The sequence below is a fragment of the Scyliorhinus torazame genome, unplaced genomic scaffold (assembly GCF_047496885.1).
Source record: "Scyliorhinus torazame isolate Kashiwa2021f unplaced genomic scaffold, sScyTor2.1 scaffold_1681, whole genome shotgun sequence".
Classification (NCBI taxonomy): Eukaryota; Metazoa; Chordata; class Chondrichthyes; order Carcharhiniformes; family Scyliorhinidae; genus Scyliorhinus; species Scyliorhinus torazame.
Genome location: NW_027309408.1, coordinates 1 through 19618, shown reverse-complemented (window position 1 = coordinate 19618; position 19618 = coordinate 1). Strand labels below are relative to the sequence as shown.

General features: G+C 55.6%; 1 protein-coding gene across 1 annotated transcript in view; it reads right to left on the bottom strand.

The window, feature by feature from the left end:
• LOC140407632 (SH3 and multiple ankyrin repeat domains protein 2-like) overlaps positions 1-19145 on the bottom strand; it is a gene marked incomplete at both ends in the record, with an annotated part of 31831 nt that extends 12686 nt beyond the window's left edge. Inside the window, 2 exons of the mRNA XM_072494970.1 lie at positions 15965-16036; positions 18942-19145. Of these exons, the coding sequence (XP_072351071.1) occupies positions 15965-16036; positions 18942-19145 (276 nt within the window). The remainder of the gene's footprint in view (positions 1-15964; positions 16037-18941) is intronic.
• Positions 19146-19618: the final 473 nt, after the last annotated feature.

Sequence of the window (19618 nt, the reverse complement as noted above, 5' to 3'; positions counted from 1 at the left end):
CACTCTCCCACTGCCCCACACTCTCCCACTACCCCACACGCTCCCACTGCTCCCCACTACCCCACACGCTCCCACTGCCCCCCACTCTCCCACTGACCCCCACTGCCCCACACTCTCCCACTGCCCCACACTCTCCCACTGCCCTACACGCTCCCACTGACCCCCACTGCCCCACACTCTCCCACTGCCCCACACGCTCCCACTGCCCCACACGCTCCCACCGAACCCCATTGCCCCATACGCTCCCACTGACCCCCAATGCCCCACACTCTCCCACTGACCCCCTCTGCCCCACACGCTCCCACTGACCCCCACTCTCCCACTGACCCCCAATGCCCCACACTCTCCCACTGACCCCCACTCTCCCACTGACCCCCAATGCCCCACACTCTCCCACTGACCCCCTCTGCCCCACATGCTCCCACTGACCCCCACTGACCCCCACTCTCCCACTGACCCCCACTCTCCCACTGACCCCCACTGCCCCACACTCTCCCACTGCCCCACACTCTCCCACTGACCCCCACTCTCCCACTGCCCCCACTGCCCCACACTCTCCCACTGACCCCCACTCTCCCACTGACCCCCACTCTCCCACTGACCCCCACTGCCCCACACTCTCCCACTGCCCCACACTCTCCCACTGACCCCCACTCTCCCACTGCCCCCACTGCCCCACACTCTCCCACTGACCCCCACTCTCCCACTGACCCCCACTCTCCCACTGACCCCCACTCTCCCACTGACCCCCACACTCTCCCAATGCCCCACACTCTCCCACTGACCCCCTCTGCCCCACACGCTCCCACTGACCCCCAGTGCCCCACACTCTCCCACTGACCCCCACTCTCCCACTGACCCCCAGTGCCCCACACTCTCCCACTGACCCCCACTCTCCCACTGATCCCCACTCTCCCACTGCCCCCACTGCCCCACACTCTCCCACTGACCCCCACTCTCCCACTGATCCCCACTCTCCCACTGACCCCCACTGGCCCCCACTCTCCCACTGACCCCCACTGGCCCCCACTCTCCCACTGACCCCCACTCTCCCACTGACCCCCACTCTCCCACTGCCCCACACTCTCCCACTGCCCAACACTCTCCCACTGACCCCCACTCTCCCACTGCCCCCCACTCTCCCACTGCCCCACACTCTCCCACTGCCCCACACTCTCCCACTGACCCCCTCTGCCCCACACGCTCCCACTGACCCCCAGTGCCCCACACTCTCCCACTGACCCCATCTGCCCCACACGCTCCCACTGACCCCCACTCTCCCACTGACCCCCACTCTCCCACTGCCCCACACTGCCCCACTTGATTTGTTATGTTGTAGGTGTAACATAAGCGGCTTCCTTGTGGGGCACTTGACAAAGGAAGGTTCAGACGTGGAGATAACTTCAACACGTTTATTAAACTATTACTCGGGTTTGACACTACTGCTCATCCTACTATAGCTACCCAGACTGACTAACCAGCTGCTGCAATCCACGTGGTGGGTGTAATATTGAATCAACCCTGTGTCTCTACTCACTGACTGTCTCCAGTGGAAAGAGGCAGATCATGTGTGTGGTGTCCTTTATATATGGGTTGGTGTAATGCCCCCCTGTGGTCATGTCACCTCCGTGTGTATCGTGAATGTCCATTAGTCTACCTATCTACCTGATCTATTGGTTGAGTGTGTGTGTGTGATGTCTCTGGTGCTCCCTCTAGTGGCTAGCTAGCCTACATGCATTTACATTGATGCTCATCACCACATCCCCCTTTTTTATATGTTCATATTTTCTGTACACTTTAAGAAAATTGAACAAAGAACAGGTTGATAAGGTAAGGTATATACAAGTCATGGGAACAGTGATTAAACAATAAGTCCAAACCATTCGTGTGAGTCCATAAACCATCAATCATCATGGTCAAATGTCTCTCTTGGTTATGAACGCCATCAACGTCCCTGTGCCACAGGAACCAAGAAGTGGTCAAATTACTTCGCTGTCTGATTTGGAGTCCCTTTCTTTTTTCGATGTTTGTGATGGTGCTGTCGGATGGCATCTTGTGGATGATAAGGTGTTGACGTTGAAGTGGTGCCATCAACAGTATCATTCGAGGTCATGGTTGTGCCATATGTTGAAGTTGGATAAGACTGTACAGACTGGTTCTGGCCACATGCTGTGCAGGAAGGGTGATCCTGCTGAGAACCGTTGAAGCTTGTCGAATTGGAAACAGAATTACTGCTCGCATAAATACCTGGTGATGGTGTGAAACTAGAAACTTGCATCAGATAGGAATATGCTGTCTGGCCAGGCTGGGGTGCAGCAAATCCTGGACTGTAACTAAGGCATCCAGTCTGTAGTGCAGATTGCGCTTGCGGTAGTCCTCCTTCGGTCTTGATTCCTTTAGTGGGCAATCCGTAGTGCTGGCCTGTTTGAGAATACGCTGCATAGACTGCTGGCTGCTGCATGCCTGAATACTGGGTTTGTCCAGCATGAGCTGTCATTGGCTGCACTGCTGGTGTGGAACAAATGTATGGATATTGCTGTGGTGACTATTGGTGTATTCCTCTTGGACTGTAGCCGCTGCTTGTTATTACTGACCCAGTGTAGTTGTTAAGTGATCCATCTCCTGTTGTTGTGGCATCTGCAGTCACCCTGAGCGTGCCATCACTGAGGTTGCGGCACTCCCTGTCTGGAGTAAAGTCCGGCTTACGTGAATCAGAGTCGGCGTTTGGTTGCTCCCCATCTGGAGTCTGGTCTGTTTTAACTGAGTCAGTGTTGGTTTGTTGATGCTCCCCGTCCGGAGTCTTAGCAGGTTCACAGGAGTCAGCTGAGATTTCTTGAAGCTGCACGTCTGGAGTCGGAACATGCAGGAATGCATTGAGTTGTGGAGAAGTTTGAGCGAATGAGGGTGGAAGTATCATGGTGTCACCGGAGTCACCAGTGGTCTCACAGTGATCGTCGAGTCCCTCTGTACACACTAGCTGAGGTCTGTCACTTTGCACATCTTGCATGGGAAGTGGGATGCTGTCGTCACTCGTCTCACATACCGTGGGTAGAGCCTCAGTAGATGCTTGTTGTTCACTTGGGTTGGGTAAATCGTCAGAGTCTTCATCTGGTGGCGCAAACAATGTGGGTGGACTGTCATTGTCTTGCTGTTGTCCTTCATTTGGGCTTGGACTGTCATCGTCGCTTTGTTCTTCACTGTAGCATGATAGACCGTCATGGTCGTCCTGCTGTGCACTGGAGCGTGGTAGACTGTCATAGTCTTCTTGCTGTTTGTTTGAGCATGGCAGAATTGCATCATCTGCCGCTAGTTGGTCAGAGGGGGCTGCTGGACCCTCATGGTCTTCTTCCTGCAAGGACTGCGCGTCAGAGTCTTGCGTTGCTTCTATCGTGGAGGCTGCCCACGAGCTCGCTGCGGAGGCTTGTGACACTGGAGTCACGTCTTGTGTCTGCAAGGACTGCGCTCTGGAGTCTTGCGTTTCTGCAATTGTGGAGTCTGTCCACGAGCTCGCTGCGGAACCCGGATCTCGAACATCTTGCCTGGGTATTGCTGGTTGTCACTGTACGCTGAGGTATGGCTATGTGGATTGAAACAGTTCACTTCTGGTACCATGATTTGTTATGTTGTAGGTGTAACTGATCTATTGGTTGATTGTGTGTGTGTGATGTTTCGGGTGCTCCCTCTAGTGTCTAGCTAGCCTACATGCATTTACATTGATGCTCATCACCACACCACTGACCCCCACTGCCCCGCACTCTCCCCACTGCCCCGCACTCTCCCCACTGCCCCGCACTCTCCCCACTGCCCCACACTCTCCCCACTGCCCCGCACTCTCCCCACTGCCCCGCACTCTCCCCACTGCCACGCACTCTCCCCACTGCCCCGCACTCTCCCCACTGCCCCGCACTCTCCCCAATGCCCCAGACTCTCCCCATTGCCCCAGACTCTCCCCATTGACCCACACTCTCCCCATTGCCCCGCACTCTCCCCACTGCCCCACACTCTCCACATTGCCCCACACTCTCCCCATTGCCCCACACTCTCCCCATTGCCCCACACTCTCCCCATTGCCCCACACTCTCCCACTGCCCCACACTCTCCCCACTGCCCCACACTCTCCCCACTGCCCCACACTCTCCCCACTGCCCCACACTCTCCCCACTGCCCCACACTCTCCCACTGCCCCACACTCTCCCACTGCCCCACACTCTCCCACTGCCCCACACTCCCCATCGTCCCACACTCTCCCACTGCCCCACGCTCTCCCAATGCCCCACACTCTCCAACTGCCCTACACTCTCCCACTGCCCACACTCTCCCACTGCCCCACACTCCCCATTGCCCCACACTCTCCCCACTGCCCCACACTCTCCCACTGCCCCACACTCTCCCACTACCCCACACGCTCCCACTGCCCCCCACTACCCCACACGCTCCCACTGCCCCCCACTCTCCCACTGACCCCCACTGCCCCACACTCTCCCACTGCCCCACACTCTCCCACTGCCCTACACGCTCCCACTGACCCCCACTGCCCCACACTCTCCCACTGCCCCACACGCTCCCACTGCCCCACACGCTCCCACCGAACCCCATTGCCCCATACGCTCCCACTGACCCCCAATGCCCCACACACTCCCACTGACCCCCTCTGCCCCACACGCTCCCACTGACCCCCACTCTCCCACTGACCCCCAATGCCCCACACTCTCCCACTGACCCCCACTCTCCCACTGACCCCCAATGCCCCACACTCTCCCACTGACCCCCTCTGCCCCACATGCTCCCACTGACCCCCACTGACCCCCACTCTCCCACTGACCCCCACTCTCCCACTGACCCCCACTGCCCCACACTCTCCCACTGCCCCACACTCTCCCACTGACCCCCACTCTCCCACTGCCCCCACTGCCCCACACTCTCCCACTGACCCCCACTCTCCCACTGACCCCCACTCTCCCACTGACCCCCACTCTCCCACTGACCCCCACACTCTCCCAATGCCCCACACTCTCCCACTGACCCCCTCTGCCCCACACGCTCCCACTGACCCCCAGTGCCCCACACTCTCCCACTGACCCCCACTCTCCCACTGACCCCCAGTGCCCCACACTCTCCCACTGACCCCCACTCTCCCACTGATCCCCACTCTCCCACTGCCCCCACTGCCCCACACTCTCCCACTGACCCCCACTCTCCCACTGATCCCCACTCTCCCACTGACCCCCACTGGCCCCCACTCTCCCACTGACCCCCACTGGCCCCCACTCTCCCACTGACCCCCACTCTCCCACTGACCCCCACTCTCCCACTGACCCACACTCTCCCACTGCCCAACACTCTCCCACTGACCCCCACTCTCCCACTGCCCCCCACTCTCCCACTGCCCCACACTCTCCCACTGCCCCACACTCTCCCACTGACCCCCTCTGCCCCACACGCTCCCACTGACCCCCAGTGCCCCACACTCTCCCACTGACCCCCTCTGCCCCACACGCTCCCACTGACCCCCACTCTCCCACTGACCCCCACTCTCCCACTGCCCCACACTGCCCCACTTGATTTGTTATGTTGTAGGTGTAACATAAGCGGCTTCCTTGTGGGGCACTTGACAAAGGAAGGTTCAGACGTGGAGATAACTTCAACACGTTTATTAAACTATTACTCGGGTTTGACACTACTGCTCATCCTACTATAGCTACCCAGACTGACTAACCAGCTGCTGCAATCCACGTGGTGGGTGTAATATTGAATCAACCCTGTGTCTCTACTCACTGACTGTCTCCAGTGGAAAGAGGCAGATCATGTGTGTGGTGTCCTTTATATATGGGTTGGTGTAATGCCCCCCTGTGGTCATGTCACCTCCGTGTGTATCGTGAATGTCCATTAGTCTACCTATCTACCTGATCTATTGGTTGAGTGTGTGTGTGTGATGTCTCTGGTGCTCCCTCTAGTGTCTAGCTAGCCTACATGCATTTACATTGATGCTCATCACCACATCCCCCTTTTTTATATGTTCATATTTTCTGTACACTTTAAGAAAATTGAACAAAGAACAGGTTGATAAGGTAAGGTATATACAAGTCACGGGAACAGTGATTAAACAATAAGTCCAAACCATTCGTGTGAGTCCATAAACCATCAATCATCATGGTCAAATGTCTCTCTTGGTTATGAACGCCATCAACGTCCCTGTGCCACAGGAACCAAGAAGTGGTCAAATTACTTCGCTGTCTGATTTGGAGTCCCTTTCTTTTTTCGATGTGTGTGATGGTGCTGTCGGATGGCATCTTGTGGATGATAAGGTGTTGACGTTGAAGTGGTGCCATCAACAGTATCATTCGAGGTCATGGTTGTGCCATATGTTGAAGTTGGATAAGACTGTACAGACTGGTTCTGGCCACGTGCTGTGCAGGAAGGGTGATCCTGCTGAGAACCGTTGAAGCTTGTCGAATTGGAGACAGAATTGCTGCTCGCATAAATACCTGGTGATGGTGTGAAACTAGAAACTTGCATCAGATAGGAATATGCCGTCTGGCCAGGCTGGGGTGCAGCAAATCCTGGACTGTAACTAAGGCATCCAGTCTGTAGTGCAGATTGCGCTTGCGGTAGTCCTCCTTTGGTCTTGATTCCATTAGTGGGCAATCCGTAGTGCTGGCCTGTTTGAGAATATGCTGCATAGACTGCTGGCTGCTGCATGCCTGAATACTGGGTTTGTCCAGCATGAGCTGTCATTGGCTGCACTGCTGGTGTGGAACAAATGTATGGATATTGCTGTGGTGAATATTGGTGTATTCCTCTTGGACTGTAGCCGCTGCTTGTTATTACTGACCCAGTGTAGTTGTTAAGTGATCCATCTCCTGTCGTTGTGGCATCTGCAGTCACCCTGAGCGTGCCATCACTGAGGTTGCGGCACTCCCTGTCTGGAGTAAAGTCCGGCTTACGTGAATCAGAGTCGGCGTTTGGTTGCTCCCCATCTGGAGTCTGGTCTGTTTTAACTGAGTCAGTGTTGGTTTGTTGATGCTCCCTGTCCGGAGTCTTAGCAGGTTCACAGGAGTCAGCTGAGATTTCTTGAAGCTGCACGTCTGGAGTCGGAACATGCAGGAATGCATTGAGTTGTGGAGAAGTTTGAGCGAATGAGGGTGGAAGTATCATGGTGTCACCGGAGTCACCAGTGGTCTCACAGTGATCGTCGAGTCCCTCTGTACACACTAGCTGAGGTCTGTCACTTTGCACATCTTGCATGGGAAGTGGGATGCTGTCGTCACTCGTCTCGCATACCGTGGGTAGAGCCTCAGTAGATGCTTGTTGTTCACTTGGGTTGGGTAAATCGTCAGAGTCTTCATCTGGTGGCGCAAACAATGTGGGTGGACTGTCATTGTCTTGCTGTTGTCCTTCATTTGGGCTTGGACTGTCATCGTCGCTTTGTTCTTCACTGTAGCATGATAGACCGTCATGGTCGTCCTGCTGTGCACTGGAGCATGGTAGACTGTCATAGTCTTCTTGCTGTTTGTTTGAGCATGGCAGAATTGCATCATCTGCCGCTAGTTGGTCAGAGGGGGCTGCTGGACCCTCATGGTCTTCTTCCTGCAAGGACTGCGCGTCAGAGTCTTGCGTTGCTTCTATCGTGGAGGCTGCCCACGAGCTCGCTGCGGAGGCTTGTGACACTGGAGTCACGTCTTGTGTCTGCAAGGACTGCGCTCTGGAGTCTTGCGTTTCTGCAATTGTGGAGTCTGTCCACGAGCTCGCTGCGGAACCCGGATCTCGAACATCTTGCCTGGGTATTGCTGGTTGTCACTGTACGCTGAGGTATGGCTATGTGGATTGAAACAGTTCACTTCTGGTACCATGATTTGTTATGTTGTAGGTGTAACTGATCTATTGGTTGAGTGTGTGTGTGTGATGTTTCTGGTGCTCCCTCTAGTGTCTAGCTAGCCTACATGCATTTACATTGATGCTCATCACCACACCACTGACCCCCACTGCCCCGCACTCTCCCCACTGCCCCGCACTCTCCCCACTGCCCCGCACTCTCCCCACTGCCCCTCACTCTCCCCACTGCCCCGCACTCTCCCCACTGCCCCGCACTCTCCCCACTGCCCCGCACTCTCCCCACTGCCCCGCACTCTCCCCAATGCCCCAGACTCTCCCCATTGCCCCAGACTCTCCCCATTGACCCACACTCTCCCCATTGCCCCGCACTCTCCCCACTGCCCCACACTCTCCACATTGCCCCACACTCTCCCCATTGCCCCACACTCTCCACATTGCCCCACACTCTCCCCATTGCCCCACACTCACCCCATTGCCCCACACACTCCCCATTGCCCCACACTCTCCCCCACTGCCCCACACTCTCCCCACTGCCCCACACTCTCCCCACTGCCCCACACTCTCCCCATTGCCCCACACTCCCCCAGGGCCACGCACTCCCCCAGGGCCACGCACTCCCCCAGGGCCACGCACTCTCCCCATTGCCCCACACTCACCCCATTGCCCCACACTCACCCCATTGCCCCACACTCTCCCCGTTGCCCCACACTCTCCCCATTGCCCCACACTCTCCCCATTGCCCCACACTCTCCCCATTGCCCCACACTCTCCCCATTGCCCCACACTCTCCCCATTGCCCCACACTCTCCCCACTGCCCCACACTCTCCCCACTGCCCCACACTCTCCCCCACTGCCCCACACTCTCCCCACTGCCCCACACTCTCCCCATTGCCCCACACTCTCCCCATTGCCCCACACTCTCCCATTGCCCCACACTCTCCCCACTGCCCCACACTCTCCCACTGCCCCACACTCTCCCCACTGCCCCACACTCTCCCCATTGCCCCACATTCTCCCCATTGCCCCACACTCTCCCCATTGCCCCACACTCTCTCCACTGCCCCACACTCTCCCCATTGCCCCACACTCTCCCCATTGCCCCGCACTCTCCCCATTGCCCCGCACTCTCCCCATTGCCCCACACTCTCCCCATTGCCCCGCACTCCCCCATTGCCCCGCACTCTCCCCATTTCCCCGCACTCCCTCATTGCCCCACGCTCTCCCCATTTCCTCGCACTCTTCCCATTGCCCTGTCTCAATGTAGACCTAACCCCATTGCCCCGCTCTTTCCCCATAGCCCTGTATCAATCCCAAATTAGTCCCACTGCTCCACTCTCTGCCCATAGCCTGTCCCACTGTGCTGCTCTCTCCCCATGGCCCTGTATCCATCCTGAACTAACCCCACTGCTCCGCTCTTTCCCCTTAGTCTGTTATATATATATATATAATTTACAGCGCAGAAGTTATATTTGGGAGACAGAGATTGAGAAAGAAAGAGATCAGACAGAGCCGCAGAGCGGCCTGCACAGAAAGTGAATCGTGAGGAGAAGTTTAATTGTTTTAGTGTTGCCAGCATGTAAGCACTTCAGAGAGAATTATTTAAACCTGCTCGGATCAAGCTGCCATTTTTGTTGGAAATAATAATTTTTTCATGTCTTGGGACCCTGATGATGATGGTAGGAGAAGGGCAGTATTTGACTGGTCACTATTTATACGCTAACAACAGGCAGGTTCCTGTGGAGCACTTTTAGAACATCCCGCCACCCAGCAATCCGACTAATTCTGCCTCACTGAACTTTGGCTTTTGCAGAGACGCAAGGTTTTTTTAAGCCTCGCTGTGACGTTTGGCAGACTTGTACTACACTGCCGGTGTTCCTGGGCCGTGTACATTTAGAATGGAGGCTTAGACATTGCAGCATAGATTCAGCAGAATCTTACCAGGACAAAGAGGCGCAATTAGGAGGAGATGAAATAGGCCTGGGTTCCCTGGGGTACACAAGGTAAAGGCGCGATTAACCATCAACATCCTGGGGGTCACGTTGGCACAGAGGTTAGCACTGCTGCCTCACAGTGCCCAGGGACCGAGGTTCAATCCTGGCCTTGGGCGACTGTCTGTGTGGAGTTGATACCATCTCCTCGTCTCTATTCGGGTTTCCTCCCACAGTCCAAAGATGTGCAGGTTGGATGGATTGGCCACGATCAATGCGCAGGATTACGGGGATGGGGCAGAGGAGAGGGCCTGGGCAGAGTGTTCTTTCAGGAGGTGAGTGCAGACTCGATGGACCGAATGGCCTCCTTCTGCACTGTGGGGACTCTATGCATTCTATGGGTTACCATTGAGCAGAAACTGAACTGGGCTAGCCATATAAATACTGTGGTTACCAGAGCAGGTCAAAGGCTAGGAATCCTGCAGCGAGTGACTCACCTCCTGACACCCCCCCCCCCCATCTCCCACCCCCCCTCCACCACCCCCCATCTCCCACCACCCCAAGGTCTGCCACCATCTACAAGGCACAAGTCAGGAGTGTAATGGAATACTCTCCACTTGCCTGGATGAGTGCAGCTCCAACAACACTCAAGATGTACAGCAGCAACTCACCAGGGTTCCTTCGACAGCACCTTCCAAACCCGTGATCACGACCATCTAGAAGGACAAGAGCAGCCGATACCTGGGAACCCACCACCTGGAGGTTCCCCCCCATGCCGACACTGTAGTTAAGAAAGCCCACCAACGACTCTACTTTCTCAGGAGACTGAGGAAATTTGGCATGTCAGCTACAACCCTCACCAACTTCTACAGATGCACCGTAGAAAGCATTCTTTCTGGTTGTATCACAGCTTGGTACGGAGCCTGCTCTGCCCAAGACCGCAGGAAACTACAAAAGGTCGTGAATGTAGCCCAGTCCATCGCGCAAACCAGCCTCACATCCATTGACTCTGTCTACAATTCCCGCTGCCTCGGAAAGGCAGACAGCATAATTAAGGACCCCACGCACCCCGGACATACTCCCTACCACCTTCTTCCGTCAGGAAAAAGATACCAAAGTTTGAGGTCACGTACCAGCCGACTCAAGAACAGCTTCTTCCCTACTGCCGTCAGACTTTTGAATGGACCTACCTCGTATAAAGTTGATCTTTTCTCTACACCTTGCTATAACTGTAACATTATATTCTGCAGTCTCTCCTTCCTTCCTTATGTATGGTATGCATTGGTTGTACAGCATGCAGGAAACAATGTACCAATACATGTGACAATAATAAATCAAATCAAATCAAATCAAGAAGCTCGACACCATCCAGGACAAAGCAGCCCCGCTTGATTGCTCCCCCTTCCACGAACATTCACCCCCTCCACCACACACACAGTAGCAGTCGTGTCTATCATCTACAAGATGCACTGCAGCAATTCACCAAGGTTCCTTAGACAGCACCTTCCAAACCCACGACCGCTACCATCTAGAAGGACAAGGGACAGCAGATACCTGGGAATCCCACCACCTGGAGGTTCCCCTCCGAGTCACTCACCACCCTGACTTGGAAATATATCGGCCGTTCCTTCACTGTCGCTGGGACAACATCCTTGAACTCCCTCCCTAACAGGGTCTGCAGCGGCCCAGGAAGGCAGCTCACCACCACCTTGTCAAAGGCAATGGGCAATAAATGCTGGCCCCCCCCCAAAGCAAAGTTTGGCACAGTGCCAGGGGTGGGTGCTCTGGGCAGCCCCACAGGAGGGGCACCCCTTACATGCGTTGGGGGGGAGGGCTGACACCCAAATCCCATAAATAAATTTAAAATTAACTGTGAAGGTTATTGGATCGGCACATGGAGCACACCAGAATGACAGGGAGTCGGATAGCTTGATCTTGGTTTCGAACGAAGCTCGGCACAACATCGAGGGCCGAAGGGCCTGTTCTGTGCTGTACTGTTCTATGTTCTATAAGGCAAAGAAACACTTGCATTTGTACAGCACTTTTCACGGCCTCAAAGTTCTTCACAGCCCGTAATTCCTCCGCCAAGGCCAGGCTGCATACAAACTCGAGTGTCACCGCTGCGGTGTACAATAGTTCCTATTGGACGAGCCTCAGCCCGCTCATTCGGGGAACACGTATTTGACGATCCCCGTGGGGGGATCCATCAACACACCATAGTGACCTTTGTCATCCTCATAAAACAGCCAATTAAGTACCTTTGAGTGCAGGTCACTGTTGCAATGTAGGAGATGTGGCAACCAATTTGCGCACAGCAAGCTCCCACAGGCAGCAAGGTGATAATGATAAAACCATTTATTATGGAGAGTAGGTCTTACGAGGAAAGGTTGAGGGTGCTAGGCCTTTTCTCATTAGAACGGAGAAGGATGAGGGGTGACTTGATAGAGGTTTATAAGGTGATCAGGGGAATAGATAGAGGAGACAGTCAGAGGCTTTTTCCCCGGGTGGAACAAACCATTACAAGGGGACATAAATTTAAGGTGAATGGTGGAAGATGTAGGGGAGATGTCAGAGGTAGGTTCTTTACCCAGAGAGTAGTGGGGGCATGGAATGCACTGCCTGTGGAAGTAGTTGAGTCGGAAACATTAGGGACCTTCAAGCATCTATTGGATAGGTACATGGATTACGGTAGAATGCTGGGGTGTAGATTGATTTGTTCTTAATCTAAGACAAAAGTTTGGCACAACATCGTGGGCCGAAGGGCCTGTTCTGTGCTGTATTTTCTATGTTCTATGTTCTATGGGATGCTGGTTGAAGGTTAATTATTGGCCAGGCCCATTCACCCGCTTTTCTTTGAAGCAGGAATCCTGTACGTGTACCTGCAAGAGTAGGTAGAGCCTCAGTTCTAACGTCTGATTCCCACAGACAGTGGGTTCAGTATTGCAGCCCTCCCCAGTGCGCGGTCCTGGCGGTGTAGCTACACCCACTGTGCGCCACAGAGCGTCAGCCTTCAGCTGCGAACTCAGACCCTGGGTTAGAATGGGAAAACACGAGCTCCGTGACTCAGGGAAACGGGGCGCACACGGGTGGGATTCTCCGACCCCCCACCGGGTCGGAGAATCGCCGTGGGCCGTTGTGAATCCCGCCCCCCGCCGAATTCTCCGAAGGGAGAAAAGTCGGCGGGGCGTCAATCGCGCCGCAACGCCTTGGAGAATGGCACGGGTGGGCGCGAGGCAATGGATTTCGGGGCTGCCGATATTCTCCCGTCCGGATGGGCCGAAGTCCCGCCGCATTCAACTGCGTGGATTGAACCACCTTTGGGATGGCGGGGCACGGCGGCGCGGGCGGGCTCCGGGGTCCTGGGGGGGCGTGGGGCGATCTGCCCCGGGGGGGGTGCCCCCACGGAAGCCTGGCCCGCGATCGGGGCCCCACCGATCCGCGGGCGGGCCTGTGCCGGGGGGGGGCATTCTTTTCCTTCCGCCTTCGCCACGGTCTCCACCATGGCGGAGGCGGAAGAGACCCCCCTCCACTGCGCATGCGCGGGGATGCCGTGAGCGGCCGCTGACGCTCCCGCGCATGCGCCGCCCGGCAAAGTCAGTTTCGCGCCAGCCGGCGGGGCGGAAATCAGTCCGGCGCGGGCCTAGCCCCTCAAGGTGAGGGCTCGGCCCCTCAAGATGCGGAGACTTCCGCACCTTTGGGGCGGCACGATGCGGGTCTGATTCGCGCCGTTTTTGGCGCCGGTCGGCGGACATCGCGCCGATATCGGAGAATCCCGCCCTGAGTTACGGCTGACCTTTCAACGAGGGAGATCGAGAGAGATGTTTCCCACCCGGAGCCAGGACGTTCAAAGGGTGGCAGACATGGGGAACATTCTCACAAAGAGCAATAAATGTTAACCCAATTAATCATTTGAAATCTGTGATTGACAAGACTGTTGGAGCCGAGGCCGGGCAAATGGAATTAGGTCACAGATCGGCTGTGGTTTCACCACAAATGCCAGCACGGCCGGAGGGCCGATTGGCCTCCACCTGTTCCTGCGTTCTCATCTCCCGGGCCGGCTCTCAGAGCCTGGGAGCATCAGGGAGGAATTTTCCAGAGCCATTTCCCCCATCCTTAGTCATCCTGAGGTGTGTCTGGGCCCGGGGAGTACATGGCTGCCAGGGTGGTTGGATGGGAGCGGGGGGGGGGGGGGCGTTGGGTTTGTGTTGGGAAGACAGGGTCTATTTTTAAGTAGTTACTCACAGTGCTCCGACCGTGATAATGTGGGGCTGGCTGGTCGACCAGCAGGCCTCATCCGGCCTGTCAATTTTGTATGTTCAGAAAAGACTGTCCAGCGACAGAACACAGCCAGAGGGCTGAGCAGCCATCTCTCCAGGTGCACCCTTGAGTTTAATGCTGCCAACAGTCAAACTGCTCGATCAAAGCTGGGCCCTCCTTTTTTTATAGGCCCAATCCCCTTAAGGGCCCCCCTTTCAGGCCCAACTGCCCAAAGGACTCAACTTTTGGACTAAACTCCCTCATGGGCCCATTCTTTTAAGCTCAACTCCCTCGCCACCCTTTGAACGCCCTGGCTCTGGGTGGGAAACGTCTCTCTCGATCTCCCTCGTTGAAAGGTCAGCCGTAACTCAGTGGGCCCCGTTTCCCTGAGTCACGGAGCCCCTTATAGGCCCAACTCCTTCATGTGCCCACCATTTAGGCGCAACTCTCTCAAGGGCTTCCTCATTTAGGCCCACTTACCTCATGGCCCCTTCTTTTAGGCCCAACTCTCACAAGGCCCCACCTTTTAGGCCACTTCCTCCTATCAGGCATTATTTTCCTTCAGCTCCTTTCCTTCTGATCTAACGTCTTTGTACTGCATTTCTCCAGGGCCAGTTCTCTTTAGGCTTGATCATCTCTCAAGGTCTGGCTCCCCCATGCCAGGCCTTACTTTCCCCTTCAATCAGTCTGGAGGCTGTTGTTATTCTCCACCTATCTCTGCTCGCACATGAGGACCAGCTTAGGATGAGCTATCGGAAGTGAACCAAAAGCCCAGGAAGTGTATCCAAATGAGAGGAGGTTGATTCAGGAGAGGAAGGGAGGAGAGAAAGCCACTAAATAACACAGTGCATGAGAGGAGAGGACAGGGGGATGGAGGGGGAAAGCGGAGAGGGGAATGTGGTGTTTGATTGTTCAGTGCCCCATTATGTGGGTACGTTTACTATTGATGCTCACTGTGCTTGATTGGTTAAGCCTGGGCCTGGACTCAGGGAAAAGTGAACAAACTGTTGAAAGTTGGTTTACAGGTGCAACAGGTGATTAAGCAGGTGAATGGAGTTTAGTCCTTCATTGCTAGGAGGAGGGAGTTTAAGACTAGGGAGGTTATGCTGCAACTGTATAAGGTGTTAGTGAGGCCACACCTGGAGTATTGTGTCAGTTTTGATCTCCTTACCTGAGAAAGGACGTACTGGCGCTGGAGGGTGTGCAGAGGAGATTCACTCGGCCAATCCCAGAGCTGAAGGGGTTGGATTACGAGGAGAGGTTGAGTAGACTGGGACTGTACTCGTTGGAATTTAGAAGGCTGTGGGGGGATCTTATAGAAACATATAAAATTATGAAGGGAATAGATAGGATAGATGCGGGCAGGTTGTTTCCACTGGCGGGTGAAAGCAGAACTAGGGGGCATAGCCTCAAAATAAGGGGGAGCAGATTTAGGACTGAGTTTAGGAGGAACGTCTTCACCCAAAGGGTTGTGAATCTATGGAATTCCTTGCCCAGTGAAGTAGTTGAGGCTCCTTCATTGTTTTTCAAGATAAAGATAGATAGTTTTTTGAAGAATAAAGGGATTAAGGGTTATGGTGTTCGGGCCGGAAAGTGGAGCTGAGTCCACAAAAGATCAGCCACGATCTCATTGAATGGCGGAGCAGGCTCGAGGGGCCAGATGGCCTACTCCTGCTCCTAGTTCTTATGAAAGAGCTGGAACCCAAGGAGCATTTTGGAGCAACATGAACAAAACCTGTGACACAAATAAAAACCAGTGTCATCTCTGCATAGCTCCAAGGCATAAAATAGGTAACAAAGAGAAAAGCTGGCGTGCATTGGCAAGGTGCGCAATAGGGCACCTCGACAATAACTCACCGAGTGATTAACTCTGAAAACCTCCCCCGCTGACCCTCGGTACCCCACCATGGCACATCTCGATACAAGGGTGTTAAATGGCACTGACCTTTGTATGTAGCTTTCCCAGCTGCTTCTCATCCAGGTTTGTCTGTTTGTAAACTCTTGTCTTGTAACGAAACTGTAAAGGAAAGTAAAAGGTGGAATCAGCCTCACGGGCCCCTTACTCCGCGATCACCCAGTGTATTCAATACAGTCAATTTGCCAAAGTGAGCACCCATCCCTCTAACTAGCCGACATGGGCACGTCCATTGATAATGCTCATATCGATTGGTTGGAGTGGCATGGACTCTGAGATTCTTATGTCCTCAGTGATACTGGGATCGTAAAGTCAGAGAATTGGGACTAAAGTCATAGGCTGTTTACTTCTCTGCACGGGAGCAGTGCAGGAGTTCGGTATTCCATTATTTATCCTGGATTCCTGCTGCTTAGTGGAAAATCCACAGACAAATTTCCAAAATCTGACCCAAGGGACACAGAAAGGTACTACATTTCTGCCCAAAAGACAAGGACCTCACATTGGAAGCTTGTAGTTGTTCTACATTTTCATGGCTCTTTGTGGGAAGCTGATTTCAGGCTTCGGCCTTTCCTTTGTCAACTACAAGAGGGGACTCGCTTAGGCTGATCCCAACTGTGGGTATCTTTTACACCCAAGTCCCTCAGGGGCCCTCCTATCACACCCAACCCACAGGGGCCCTCCTATCACACCCAACCCACAGGGGCCCTCCTATCACACCCAACTCCCACATGGGCCCTCCTATCACACCCAACTCCCTCAGGGGCCCTCCTATCACACCCAACTCCCTCAGGGGCCCTCCTATCACACCCAACTCCCTCAGGGGCCCTCCTATCACACCCAACTCCCTCAGGGGCCCTCCTATCACACCCAACTCCCTCAGGGGCCCTCCTATCACACCCAACCCACATGGGCCCTCCTATCACACCCAACCCACAGGGGCCCTCCTATCACACCCAACCCACATGGGCCCTCCTATCACACCCAACCCACATGGCCCTCCTATCACACCCAACTCCCTCAGGGGCCCTCCTATCACACCCAACCCCACAGGGGCCCTCCTATCACACCCAACCCACATGGGCCCTCCTATCACACCCAACTCCCTCAGGGGCCCTCCTATCACACCCAACTCCCTCAGGGGCCCTCTAATCACACCCAATTCCCTCAGGGGCCCTCCTATCACACCCAACCCACATGGGCCCTCCTATCACACCCAACTCCCTCAGGGGCCCTCCTATCAACCCAACTCCCTCAGGGGCCCTCCTATCACACCCAACTCCCTCAGGGGCCCTCCTATCACACCCAACTCCCTCAGGGGCCCTCCTATCACACCCAACTCCCTCAGGGGCCCTCCTATCACACCCAACTCCCTCAGGGGCCCTCCTATCACACCCAACTCCCTCAGGGGCCCTCCTATCACACCCAACTCCCACATGGGCCCTCCTATCACACCCAACTCCCACATGGGCCCTCCTATCACACCCAACTCCCTCAGGGGCCCTCCTATCACACCCAATTCCCTGGTTTTCAATTTGAACCTGCGTGGTCCCCACGCCCCCCCATCCCCCATTCGCCCCTTCGTCCCCACCCCCTGCCCAGTGTCCCTCAGCCATTCCGTCCCCTGGCTTCGATATTAGGCCCAGGCCCCCATCCGCGCCTTCAGGTGGTCGCGGAAAGACCCCACCCCCCACCCCCAAGATGCCGTGGCCAACACTGATCCCTCGACCAACATCGCAGTCAAAGAGAAAGATGACCTGGGCATTTCCACATCGGTGTTCGGGGGGTGCCCAATGTGACCACCGCGTCTCCTACATTACCGCGGGGGCTACGTCTCAGAGGCACCTCATTGGCTGTAATGCTGGACGTGCTGAGGCTGGGGAAGGCGCTATATAAAAGCAGAGGCGCTATATAAATGCAGAGAGCCTTAGGAAACCCAAAAGGGCTTTCGAAATGGAGGGGGCGACTTTGAGCCCGCATCGACGGGTCCGTGGGATCGCCAACGCGGGCAGAAAACCCGGGGAAAATCCGGCAAACGCGATTCCCTCCGGGGGGAGGCCGATTCCCGATTTCCCACGCCCACTGACCCCCGCCTCCCCCCCCCCCCCCCCCATCGCCGATGACCCCACAAAGGGCGAGAACCTCATTTTAATGACTTTGCATGCATTTTAAGGTGACCCGCCAGCCCCCTCACCCCGCCACATGATCCCCAGGAGTGCCCCTGAGAATGCAGTGGTTGGGGGGGGGGGTGGTTTCCCCCGACGCCTGCAAGGGGGGATGAAGGGGGGGGGGCCATCCGGTGCCCTGCGAAGGGATGCCCCGATGTTGGCCTTTTAGGGGGTGTGGGGGGGCCGGGGGGTGGGTGGGGAGCACTGGTGCTTATGAGAGGGGCCCGAAAGGTTAATGTAGTTATGCGGGCTGGGGGAGGTGGAGGGGGGGGCAACCGGCGTCATTCAGTTTCCCTGTTGGTTGGGGCCCCCTTTAAAGGTGGCACCCCGATCTCCGTGAGCCGGCCTTGCACTATCGTCTTTCTGGAGAGCAACCTGGTGTGTGCAGGTGGAGAGCTCCAAGCCTGTGTCCAGTCCGAGCCTGACACCTTGAAAAAACGTGGTAAGAATTCGCCTGTATTTGGGGCCGCGTGGCAGCCAAGTTGTGCACAGCAAGCTCCCACAAACAGTTTGGCGGTAATGACTGGAACATGGTTTTCAGAGATATTGGTTGAGGGATGAATATTGGCCCGGACACCAGGCAGAACCTCCCTCGGCTCTTCTTCAAACAACGTCACCGGATCTTTGACATTCACCCGGTGGGAGGGGGGACAGCCGAGTCCTCGGTTTGACACCCTACTGGGACAGCACCTCCGGCGATGCAGCACTCCCTCGGCACTGCACGAGGGCACCCCAAAATGGAAGGCCGGGATTCTCCACCCCCTTTCCCGCCGGCGGGGTCCAAGTTGCCGCCCCCCCCCCCTCCCCCCCGATGGGCGTCGTGGCCCGCCGCTCATTCCCACCTCCAGGTAAGGCACCCCCTTCTCAAAGGACTGTGGGTATTCTCGTAGCAGCTTCTCCTCGTTCAGGAACTTGGCGTCGCGTCCGTTGGTGGCGGGCTGGAACAAGCCATAGTTCAGCACGTCCTTCAGGCTCTCGTTCAACGTACACAGCACCTGTTGCTTAGCAACCCAAATCGTGGCATCAGGGTTAAATCGGAGGCATTTCTGCAAAAAGAGAGAGAGTTGGGAAAGAAATGAGGATTTTATTACCAGGCTGACAAAATTACTTCAGGCTATGACTGTAAAAATATGATTTCAGAAAGGGATTAATGTCAAACGGTTAATGGCTGCCATGGTGAATTTGTGTGGGGGAGGGGAGAGGAGGCATTACCCCATGACACTCGCTCTCTCTTGCTCTCTCCCTGGCTCTAATATTCAAGCAACGCTGCGCTTTGAAACTTCCGGAACGGGAATGCACACATGTGCGCCCAGTTGGGTTCCCACCCCTGCCGCTTTTCATGTTTCCCGGCAACAAGAGCCACACACTCTCTCTGCTCGCTGACCAAAATGGCTCATCCTTCATGGTGGAAGCGAGGGTAGCTCAGTGGGAACAGAGGCTCCCCGATCTCTCTCTCTCTGATACCGTCCCCCCCCCCCCCCCCCCGCCCCCCCCCCTCCCTCCCCCCCCCCCCCCCCCC